This window comes from Gorilla gorilla, chromosome 12, assembly GCF_029281585.2.
Source record: "Gorilla gorilla gorilla isolate KB3781 chromosome 12, NHGRI_mGorGor1-v2.1_pri, whole genome shotgun sequence".
NCBI lineage: Eukaryota > Metazoa > Chordata > Mammalia > Primates > Hominidae > Gorilla > Gorilla gorilla.
Window position 1 is genome coordinate 114,968,632 of NC_073236.2, and position 12,059 is coordinate 114,980,690.

At 41.0% G+C, this 12,059-nt stretch overlaps 1 protein-coding gene across 3 annotated transcripts in view; it reads left to right on the forward strand.

The window, feature by feature from the left end:
* Positions 1 to 11,321, forward strand: part of DNAJC27 (DnaJ heat shock protein family (Hsp40) member C27) — a 30,404-nt gene extending 19,083 nt beyond the window's left edge. Inside the window, exons 6-7 of one of the 3 annotated variants that reach the window (XR_004069435.3) lie at positions 1,303 to 1,387; positions 3,383 to 3,519. Coding sequence is in view for 2 of the 3 variants with exons in the window: in XM_004028932.5 (XP_004028981.1) it covers positions 3,383 to 3,543; positions 7,212 to 7,344 (294 nt within the window). In the remaining variant the exon portion in view is untranslated. Of the gene's footprint in view, positions 1 to 1,302; positions 1,388 to 3,382; positions 3,544 to 7,211 lie in introns of those variants that run through there. The other 2 variants (XM_004028932.5, XM_055377577.2) reach the window with 2 other exon arrangements.
* Positions 11,322 to 12,059: the final 738 nt, after the last annotated feature.

Here is a 12,059-nt window from a genome sequence, read left to right on the forward strand (position 1 = left end):
TTGAGACGGAGTCTGGCTCTGTTGCCCAGGCTGGAGTGCAGTGGCGCGATCTCGGCTCACAGCAAGCTCCGCCTCCCGGGCTCATGCCATTCTCCTGCCTCAGCCTCCTGAGTAGCTGGATTACAGGTGCCTGCCACCATGCCCGGCTAATTTTTTGTATTTTTAGTAGAGACAGGGTTTCACTGAGTTAGCCAGGATGGTCTCGATCTCGTGACCTCATGATCCGCCCGCCTCGGCCTCCCAAAGTGCTGGGATTACAGGCATGAGCCACCGCACCCGGCCTGACTGTTGATTCTTGATTGAAGAATGTTTAGTGTTGATTTTTGATTCCTCAGGAGGCAGTTTAATTATTGGCAAATTACAATGAACTTGTATTGGCTTGTTTTTTTGCCTTAATAGCAAGGATTTGAAGGAAGTTCAAAGTGTTTCCCAAGCCCTTCTAATTTGGCAGGACTCAGCTTCCAAATTCTGTCTCTTTTGCAGATCTTGTCAGCTCTTGGTTTTAGGTTTTGTTAGGATGAGTCTATAATTTTTAGGGCACAGCCTTTCTGTGGTGCCTCAATAGATGGTGGGGCAATTAATGAGGGGTTAAGGCAATATCTCCACTCTGACAAGGCTAAACCCTGCTGTTCCCAGGATAGCTCTTCTCTAGCACCACTAGACCTCAGGATGTTGGTTTTGTTCTCAACCCCATAGCAGCTGTTATCTGGTAAGCCTTGAGTGATCTCACCCTATGCATATATAGCCCAGCCTTTGGCCACAGACTCATGAGAGACCCCCATATGGACTTGGTGCCCAGCTCTGCACAGCTCTCTCCTCTCCAATGGCCTGCTCTGCAGAGTCTAGCCACCTCCTCCTTAGCTCAGTGAGACTTGTGTCTGCTCAGACTCCAGCTCTCTGTGACGTGGTCAGGAAATGGACTCCAAGCAGACAACCAGGTGATTGGGGGGCTTATCTCTCAGGGAGCCGTCTTGCACTTGCTGTTGTCCACTGCCAACAGTTTTTTTCCAGTTCGATAGTAGTTGATGGCAGGAAGTATAGTCCAGTATTCATTACTCTGTCATGGCTGGAACTCAGACATGAAATTTAAACAGGCTTTGGTCTCAATCCTAGTATTCTATAGCCTACACTGTGGCTTGTCTCCTATAACCATGTGTGTGATGAATGAATCCTTGTGCCCTCAGAAATCTATGAATATTCATATTTCAGATTAACTCGTAGGCTAGAAGACAGTCTTACTGATACACAACTAGCAAACATCTGTGAACTGTGATCCCTTTTATGTGGCTTTTATCTTTTTAGATACATCTTGGATAGAACTAATGGATAAATTAGTCTGTTTAAAAAAAAAAGCTAACAAGAAGAGAATAATTACAGTATTCTATAAGTAAGTACTTAAAAGTAGTGCTTTCCTGCTGGTTCAATTTAATAAATATTTTCTTTATTTCCTATCTACTTAATAGACATTTTATGTCAGGAAGTAACATGGTTTTATCTGATTGATACTGTTAACAGAGAGAGCAATATTAAGACAGACTAAAGCCAAGCTAATACGTCTTGGGTCTTGGTCTCTAGTGGTATTCCTTTGACACCCCTTTTCAGACGCCAAGGCTTCTTGTTAGGTTACCAAGTTGATTAGCTAATACTAGACATCAGAAAGGAGAGTCTAAAAGAAAGATAAAAATTTTAGAAGATAACAGGAACTATAAAAGAATCCAAAAAAGAAGAGGAAAAGATTTTTAAAGAAATTAGGAGGAGATATGTCCATTTAAAAGTAGCTGTAGTGTGGTAAATGAGTATTATTCAATAATAATTACAGTGCACAGAACATGAAACATGAGCAGGGTCAAAAAAGCTTTCACCTAAAAAAAATCAGAAAAGTGTAGCCAGGTGCAGTGGCACATACCTGTAATCCCAGCTGCTCAGGAGGCTGAGACAGGATCACTTGAGCCAAGGAGTTTGAGACCAGCCTGGCCAACATAGAGAGACCCTGTCTCAAAAAAAAGAAAAAAAATTGTAAAAATGGGCAAAGAATATGAAGTTTGCAGAAAAAGAAAAGGCCATAAGCATTTGGAAAGATACCCACTTTCACTTCTAATTAAAGAAATGCAAATCAAACTATATTAGATATATATCAGATTAGTAACACTTAAGACGTTTGATAATGGTCAGTGTTAATGAGGGTATGGAGAAGTAGGCACTCTCTCTCACACACACAGTGATGGGAATGTAAACTGGTACAGCTTTTTTTTTTTTAACAATGGTTGTCAGACTCAAAAATTAAAATGTGCATATACTCTTTCTCAACAGTTCTGCTTTTAGGAATTTATCCTAAAGCAGTATCCCCACAAGTGTACTGAGATGTATACACAAAAGAAAAATTTACTGAAGCACTGTTTATAGTAGCAAAAAAACTAGAAACAACTGACTTGTCCAAGAATAGAGAGTTGGTTACACAAATTATGGTACAGCTACACAATACAATACTGAACAGTTATTTAGAAGAACAAAGAAAGTCTCTACATGTAGCTATAGAAAGATTCCAGGACGCATTATGTGGAAAAAAATACAAGGTGCTAAGATGTGTTTAGTCTGATCTCCTTTAGTACATGTTGAAAGAGTATGGATCTGTGTATATACTGGCATACTGATGGTAAATTTTTCTGGAAGGATGCTCAAAAAAAATTAACAATGGTTACCTCCAGGAGAGGAACTTGAGGAGTAGAGAGACACAGTTTTCATTTTACACTTTTCTTTACTATTTGAATTTTTCTAACAATGTTCATCATTACTTTTGTTGTTTTGGTTGGTTGGTTTGTTTTTGAGACAGGATCTGGCTCTGTCACCCAGGCTGGAGTACAGTGGCATGATCTGGGCTCACTGCAGCCTTCACTTCCTGGGCTCAAGCATCCTCCTACCTCAGCCACCCAAGTATCTGGGACTACAGGCGTGCACCACCACACTCGGGTAATTTTGGTATTTTTTTTGTGTGTGGAGACGTGGGTTTGCCATGTTGCCCAGGCTGGTCTCAAACTCCTGAGCTCAAGCAATCCGCCTGCCTCGGCCTCCCAAAATGCTGGGATTACAGGCGTGAGCCACCATGCCCTGCCCATCTGTTACTTTTTAACTTCAATTGTGGTTATCTGAAAGTAGGATTATTAGCCACTTTAATTTTATTCCTTATACTTTTTGTGTATTAAAATATATGAATATATATATTTAAATAGTATAAAAGAAAAAAATCTTCCAAAGTGTGTATTTGCTTTATACATGACTTCTAAGAGTTGCTGGAATGTATTAAAAGTCTTTTAAGTTGATGCTTAAAAGGAATTCCTATTTTCACAAAATCATTTCTACCCTGGGTTGTGTTTTCTTCTTGTAGACCTTTTATATATCCATAGTTGATTTATGTGAAAATGGCGGGAAACGCCCTACCACAAATAGCAGTGCTAGTTTCACCAAAGAACAAGCAGATGCCATTCGCAGAATTCGAAATAGTAAAGACAGTTGGGACATGCTGGGAGTCAAACCTGGGGCCTCAAGGTAAGCGCTCTGGGATACTTAGTGCTGATTGCTATCATAAAGAAAGACTCCATCACCAAAATTATAGGTGCAGTATATCTTCCTCCAGTTGGCTGGAAATACGAAGATGTATGAAAATATATTAGAATGACTCAGTTTCACTGAATTAGCTGAATACCAAAGAGACAAAATAGAGGGCACAGTTGCCTGGTGAGAAAACTGTGCCATGTACGTGCATAAATACTTCATGAAATGGTATGCTCTGCTTTCATCTGTGTGGAACAAGAAGAGCCTTGAAGCTAATGTAACCTTAAAAAAGAACTAACAAAAGAGAATTATTCAATCATAGAATGTTAGAGGAGGAAAGCATGTTGGCAATCAACTTGTCAAACATTTCATTTTATAGGTGGGAAAACTGGGATTCAGTGAGATTAAACATGTTCAAGAATCCCCGGAGTTAGTGGTATAATTGGTTCTTACCCTGGAACACTGTATGTTTGACTGTCTCTGTCTTTGTCTCTAAAGCCCTGCAAGTTCCTCATCTGTGTGTGTATTTGTTTATTTATTATTTTTTATTTTTATTTTTGAGACAGAGTCTCACTCTGTCACCCCAGCTGGAGTGCAGTGGCGTGATCTCAGTTCACTGACACCTCTGCCTCCTGGATTCAAGCAATACTCCTGCCTCAGCCTCCTGAGTAGCTGGGATTACAGGCACATGCCACCACGCCCGGCTAATTTTTATATGTTTAGTGGAGATGGGGTTTTGCCATGTTGGCCAGGCTGGTCTTGAACTCCTGGCCTCAGGTGATCAAACTGCCTCAGCCTCCCAAACTACTGGGATTACAGGCGTGAGCCACCACACCCAGCCCTCTGTGTGTGTATTTATGTTAATTATTTTAGTCAAAAGAGTTATTTAAGAAAAAAAATTCAATCACTATTCTTTGTTGCTTGTACAAAAATTAAATTATTATTCATTATGGTTATGTAACTTTCAACAGTCTAATTCTACCGTTACTACACATATTGTAGTGTAGTACAATATGCACCCAGACTCCCCCCACATACTTCACCCTTCCTACTTTTTCACCTTGATTCTCACAAAAGAAAAAAGTATGTCTTGAAATTGCCATGTCAGCACCCAAAGCACTACACATCTCTTCTCCATTCTGACCTCACAGCGTATCTTCAAGTCCAGAAGGAAAGCGGGGAAGGGAAGGGGAAAACTGTTATTGGGCACACTCATTCACCAGGTGATACTGAGGATGCTTTCAAACTGTCAGGGAATTCAGATGACCTCATGTGTAGGGCACAGAGTTTATCGGGATCTTTTTTTTTTTTTTCAGTGCTATACTCTTTGGTTTATTGTAGATTTTTAGTGCATTTTGAAATTCAAAAATGTGAGTCTTCCTATTTTTTTTTTCAAGATTATTTCACTATTAAGGATCTGTTGTAATTCCATATATATTTTAAGATCAGCTTCTCCATTTATGAAAAAAAAAAAAAAAGCCAGTAGGGTTTCAGTAAGATTGTGCTGAATCTGTATATCTGTATATTTTACATTTCTTTTTAGACCTTCATAGTCTCTTTCTGAATTCTTCTGTGTCATCTCCAAGGGATACTGGCTCTAAACTTAAGAAACAATTACTTTATCTACTTGTTAGTAGACTTAGAACAATATTCATTAAGAAAGAAGAAACTTAGGGTTCCTTATGTATTCACTTTGGTTAATTGAAATTTACCAGAACTTACAGGCCCCTATAGGTTTCATATCCTTAACCAATAGAAACATGTGCTTCTCTTACCTTTATTCCACTGGGCCTAGCAAACTAATTTTATATGGCACTAAGTACATTTGGGAAAAAACCTTAAAACATTTTTTTCTTAAGTTACAGAGAGTTTTGGTATTTGTTGACTGTTAACTGTGTTTACTGTTCTTGAACTTTAAGAAAATCTTCGTCTTCAATGGAATTGATGTATTTGTTACATCTTGAGAGTTTCTCCTGCTACCTGCAAATCTTGAAAGGCACTCTTAGTGCAGAGGACCAGGTGTAACTACTGACCCCATGTGGACACCCTCTCTGGGGAGGCAGAGTGGCTGGAAGGGCCCTTCCCAGGACTCCCTTGTGGGGAAGAGGGAGGATGCTGTACCTTCCTCAAGGACACGGGGTCTTTGGGACAAATAAAAATTCTTACAATTCAAATTGCTTCAGAGAGGGAGAATGTCATTCTTGTTAGCGAATTATCAGAATTACACATGTAGAAAAACAACACGCAGGGCACCAGGAAGGTCCCCCAGAGTATCCTTATGAAAGAAGGAGGTTCTTGCTAGAACAAGAAAATTCAGGACCTCTCTAAGAGCAGAAAGCAGAAAAGGCCCTAGAATGTATGCCTAAGACTTGGAGAACTGTTAACATGACCCTATGACCTCAGTCTCTCCAAGCTGATACATAAAACTTTCCATCATAGCCAAGGTATCAAAGGCCATCTGATTTGGAGAGCCACATTAGAAATCCTTCGATAAAAATAAAGGAGAAAGGCTAGGGCATTTGGTAAAGCACCATATAGCTTATAGGATCACTGGAACCCTGAATTACAAAAGGAAGGTGGGAAATAAAACCATCTGGTAGAGACAGAGCTTAATCTGACTGGGGAGTGGCTGGGTACTTAGAGCCCTCTGGGAGGCCTGACACCAGAGGATGATGACCAGTGGGGACAGGGACAGATGTGTCCAGGCCCCTCCCCAGCCAGTTTTGGCTCTTTGAGGAGCTCAGAAGCCTGCAGCTCTCTCCTGGAGCGCTGCTGGTTTATGGGAACCGCCGGATTGGAGAAGCACTGCTACTGCTCCTTTCCTCTCTGGATAATACTGATCTCTTTCGTGTTTCTTCTTTGGTCTCGTGAGCTCATTGTCATTCTGGGCTTCCCCTTTCCAGCATCCCTTGCTTGCTGAGTGGTGTCACCTTCTTGGGCCTCAGATTCCTCGTGACCTTGACCTTGGAGCTCATTTCAGCCCCTTTTCATCTTCTCCTCCCGGATATTCAGCTCATCATCCACTTCTGCCATTTCTTTCTTTATCTTTTATCTTCCCTTGTTTCCTTCCACAAATACGTTAATCTAAACTTGTACTCATTCATGCCTGGGTTATGTAACAACCTCCTGTATCCTAACTTCAAGAAACAGTTTTCCCAGCACACACTTGTCATGAAACACCTACTGTTGTGATTGTTTATCAAGCCCAGGTGTTGGGGTTGTTTTGCTTCCCATCTGTGCTGTGTTTGGGCTCCATTCCAGGCCACTGTTGGTTCTCTCCCAGAACCCCTTCTTTCAGAAGGCAACTCTGGATGCCTTCCCTGGTGCCCAAGCCCTTATTCTTTCAATCAGCAAAGATACGCTGAGTGCCTGTGAGGTGCCAAGTACTGCCTGTTTTCATCTGATTATTATTTTACTAAGTGTTTCGTTAGCATTTATATACTTTTTGCATTGTGCAATAATAATTTTTTCAATTTGTGTTATATATTACATATTATTTATTGGTTGGTTGTGTGTTTTCTAGTCCTTTAATCCTGCCTTTGAGAAAGGGTAATAATTTAGGATATGTTCACTGTAAGAGATACTATGTGTGTCCAAACAGCTAACATGCAGTGGGTTAGGCTGACTCTGTTACTAACGTAGATCTTGGCTTCTTTTCCCAGGGATGAAGTCAATAAAGCGTATCGGAAACTTGCTGTGCTTCTTCACCCTGACAAATGTGTAGCACCTGGCAGTGAAGATGCCTTCAAAGCAGTTGTGAATGCTCGGACAGCCCTCCTGAAAAACATCAAGTAGAAAGTAGAGAAAAAAGCCACATGTGGGACTCAAATGCAAACAGACTTTCCCTAGAGGTGAAATAACCAACGTGGAGTTTTCCTTCCCAGAATCTCACTGCTCTTTTCATTCATGTGTTGTCATTTGTATATCAGTAATTCAGGTGCCCATTTCGTAGACATTTTACTGAGAAATGACCTGCATTTGTATGAAGTGAAGAGAACTGAGCATCACTTACACCCTGTACTTCATTTCATATTTCTAGATAATTCTGAATTTTTTTCTCATTCGTCAGCTCTGTAATTATAGTATCCCTTAGACATTTCACTTGGGGAAATCCACGAGGTTCCTGGAGGGAGGGAAGAGAGGACAAGAGGACCCTTTCACTTTTTCTTTTTTACGGAATTCATCATCAGAGAAGAAAATAACAAAAATGGAAGCAAACAACATCAGAATCCCTGTAAGTTTGGTGTGACCTTACAGACAAGTTGCTGCTTTTACAATGAGTTCCTTAGGTGGTATTTTAACCTATCGATCTATAATGATGACTCTTGGCAGCCCTTTGGGAGTTTGTAAAATGAGGTGATACAGTTCTGAATTGAGCATTCCTTTATGATATTCACTCTGTTCCTCTTCTGCAGCCACCAGTGGGAGAGACAAGCCAGTCCTAAGAGAAAAGGTGGTGGCAGCCACAAATTCTAGGTACACTGGCTGCTGCCTATCCTGTCCCTGGATCTGAGGCCTTTCCCTTGCCATAGAAATGGTTGCTGGTAGCAGTAGAGAGCACTGTGCACCTGGGAATGAGGAATCAGGCCCCAAGACAGAAGTACTTGGAGGAGCCAGCTGCAGTAGTATCTGCCTGTAGTCCCAGCTACTCAGGAGGCTGAGACAGGAGGATTGCTTAAGCCCAGGAGCTCAAGTCCCACCTGGGCAACATAGTAAGATCTTGTCTCTTAAAGAAAAAAAAAAAAGGTACTTAGAGGTCGCACTTAAAGATTATGCACATCAGCAGAGGAAAAGGCCAGCCAAGCTCGGGGCAAGCTTGATGCAGTAGGAGAGACTCCTTATGCGTCTTAGCCCTTGTCTTACTGCCAGCCTTTGCCACAGGCAGGTGAGAAAGGCAGGGCCACTCCTCAGCAAAGTTGGCCTCTTCTGCACTTCCTCACCAGTATTGTTTCTTCCTTTTTTCCCCTCTTCCCCTTCCCGTCTTGTGTTTTTTCTGAACCCCGCATCTGCCATCATTTCTCTCCTCTAGAGTCCCTGGCTTCTGGCCACTGCCTCCTCCCTCTTCTAAGCCTTGGCCTGAATCTGTTTGACCAGAGGCAAGTGTGGATCCTTTGGGTGGCAGTCAGGGGAGATCTCAGGGCCTCTGTTGGGAGGAATCTCTGTAATTCCTGCTTGGGCTCCAAATTTCTGAAGAGTAGTATTTTTAAACTATAACTTACAAAATACATTCTCTGGCCACAGTCTCCTTGATATACAAGGGGTGGATGAAGTTCATGTATTAGGACTGGCACTCCTTACGGTGCTTATAGAACTAGTCTCACCACTTGACTCATTACGTCATCATTCTTGTTACATCACTCATACTTTTAGCTGCAACCACACTAATTCACATTTTTATATACTTTCAATTAGCTGTACTAATTGGGGCTTGAAAGTATGTAAAATCTTCCTGTCCTGTGAATTTTAAAAAGCTATCCCATATCGATTGCCAAAGAGCATCTACCTTACCACCTAAGAGGAAAAGCCACTTTCTTCCAATCCAAGCCCACTGCAGTCTTGTGGATTTTCCACACAGCAGCTTTTTACTGTATGCCTGTACTTGGGCTGCACTGAGCTTGTCTTCAGGAAACCAGAGCGTTGCTTTATCATTGCACTTTTCATCTTGGTAATATCAAAACAACTTTTTAAATGAACTGATTGATATATGTTATTTCTTGCGAGGTTTTCCTCTGGCCTTTAACTGGCTTCTGAGGCTACAGAACTCCAACCCAGAGTTCTTCGGGGCCTAAATTTTGCTTAAGGAAGGCCTTTATCATGCTGAAAGCACTCAGACATGTCTGTCCTCACAGCAGAATGTAGAAGTCATATGAATGAGGGATCGTGCATGGTAGCGTCAGCCCGAATTGACACGACAACTCACTGAATGTGTGGCCCTCTATGAAAGCTGGTGCCAGTTTTCATCACTGTTATTAAATACTAGATTGGGAACCTCATTCAGCCGTATTGCACAGATGAGCAATTATAGCAGAGAAAATTCATTAGTGCTCCCACTCATATCCTTATGTGTGAGTTGGTGAAATTTAGCCTGAGCTTGATTCTTAGGTCTTGAGACTCAGTTTCCAGCACCTTCATTATTAATGTTAAGAATGGCCATATACCACTTCATTTACGTAAAAGGAATAAAATAAGTTAAGCTTCAGGGTCCTAGAATTTTTCTGATTTCTATAATCCTTCAGCAGAATATTAAGAAATAAAGCATGATCTGCAATGGAAAGGTTTTTTTGGCACTAACTTCATGCAGAATTTCACAGACATCTATGCATTAATTTAAATTCTTGGTGCAAATGTGTGCTTTGTAGTTCAACCTTATTAAAAATTCTTCAGCCAGTTAGGATTTCAAAATACATTAGTGAGGGTAACAGCTAGCAGAATAATTACAATGGCTAAAACGTTTTTATAGAGAATCTTGTTTTTCAAAAAAGAATAAAAAGTTTGAATAGCTATTATTAAAGAAAAGCCATGTCTTCAACATCTGACTCACCAAGAAGTAACACTTTTTAAACTTGTTAGAAATCCCTGGAGGCATTTCAAATTCATCTTCTAACCTACCTAAGCACTTTAAAATACAGCCTCCTTCTGTTCCTCTGTTCCCCTTCATGCCTCCTTTTGAATTGATATCTCAGCTGTCAATATTTCTTTGACTTCAGCATTGTCATTTTATTTCTCTATATCAATGTGTCCTTAGTTTTCTTAGCCTGTTAATTTAAAAATCCAGACTTGGGGGTCATTGTGTTGCTACCCAAGAGAAAATGCTAGTTTTATAGATTGCACATCATTCTTTAAGGCATACATTTACCTCAGGAAACTTACTCTAGTATGTTCTCATATATTGAATCCTCAACTAAGTAACTATTTCTTTATACCTATAAACTAGTACCTAATTCACTGTTAGTTAAACGAGCCATAGATAAGGCAGCTAAATTTCTGAAAGATAGCCAGAGTAAGTAAGCAGCCACTGCAAGCTCTGAATCAGTTTTTAAAAAAAAAGAAAAAAAAAAAAAGGAGCTGTGCCCCATTGAACAATGACAACATCACAAGGGGAAGGGAGGGATTTTGCCAAAAGTTAGAAAGGTGGAGCTGTAAGCCATGTGCTTGTTGCCTTTGACAGTGACAGTGCCCGTCTTACAACTAATTCCACTAGGCATGGGAATGTCACCTCCTTTGCCACTGTACCCCATCAAGCTTACTCTGAATCAAAGGTTTTGTAAAACTTTTGAAAATGAACTTAGCTGCAAAATATAGCTAACTACTTTCCATTGCAAGCTTTGCAAAGTGAAGAGAGGTTCGTACTTCTCATAATTGGTATTTAGCACAATTGTAAGATACAGTTTTACTGTTTGTACATCGTTTTTTTCCATTAAACTTTTCTAGAGAAGACAAAAGCTTACACTGGTGACATGGATAAGTGAGATGGTGTCTAACGAGCAGTGCAATATTAGGCAGTGCAATAGAGGCCCTGTTGGCAAGATGAGTTTTGCTGGAGAGCTGGACAGTGTTGGTTAGCTTCCTGCATTGATTGCCCCTGGGCGTTCTTCCCCCTTAACTGTGAAAGCAGAGTCTATAAATGAACTCTTTGCTCTTACAAGGTAATTTACATATTTTCTTTCTGTTGAAATAACTGAAAATGTTAAATCTACCAGTTTATGTCTCGTAAACAGAGTGTCATATGTATTTAAGTTGTGTATTTTTATAAAGTAAAGCCAAGTATCAAACACCGGTCTGTGGGCTGCATTTATTTGTGGAAACACTGGTCTTTAGTTGAAAACATACTAAGCTAGAAGCCAATCCAGTTCCTCACCGACTGTGACCCTCAGTAAGACATTCCTGAGAATGGCCCACCCCTCTTTCAGGGAAGCTACTCTGTCCTCTTCATCCTGCTAACATGGTCTAAGGGGGAGATGTTCAAAATGTTCAAGGTCTTTTTTCTTTTTTTTTTTTTTTTTGAGATGGAGTCTCACTCTTGTCACCCAGGCTGGAGTGCAGTGGTGTGATCTCAGCTCACTGCAACCTCTACCTCCTGGGTTCAAGCAATTCTCCTGCCTCAGCCTCCCGATTAGCTGGGATTACAGGTGCCCGCCACCATACCTGGCTAATTTTTGTATTTTTAGTAGATTTTTGTAATTTTAGCCATGTTGGCCAGGCTGGTCTCGATCTCCTGACCTCGTGATCCACCTGCCTCGGCCTCCCAAAGTGCTGGGATTACAGGCGTGAGCCACTGCTGAGCCATTGCGCCTGGCCTCAAAGTTCAAGTTCTTTCCCATCTTTCCTCCTTGGTCACAGACACCAGTCCACAGCACAGGAATGTGACCCCAAATAGGTCACATAGGTGTCCTTCCCTAGGATCTCTCCAACTGAAGCTAGGAAGATACTTTCTCTCAGGAAAGGAAGAAGTCCCAGTGATGGCTGACAACCTTGATTCCAACCTCATGGGAAAAAATTGAGAATGAAGC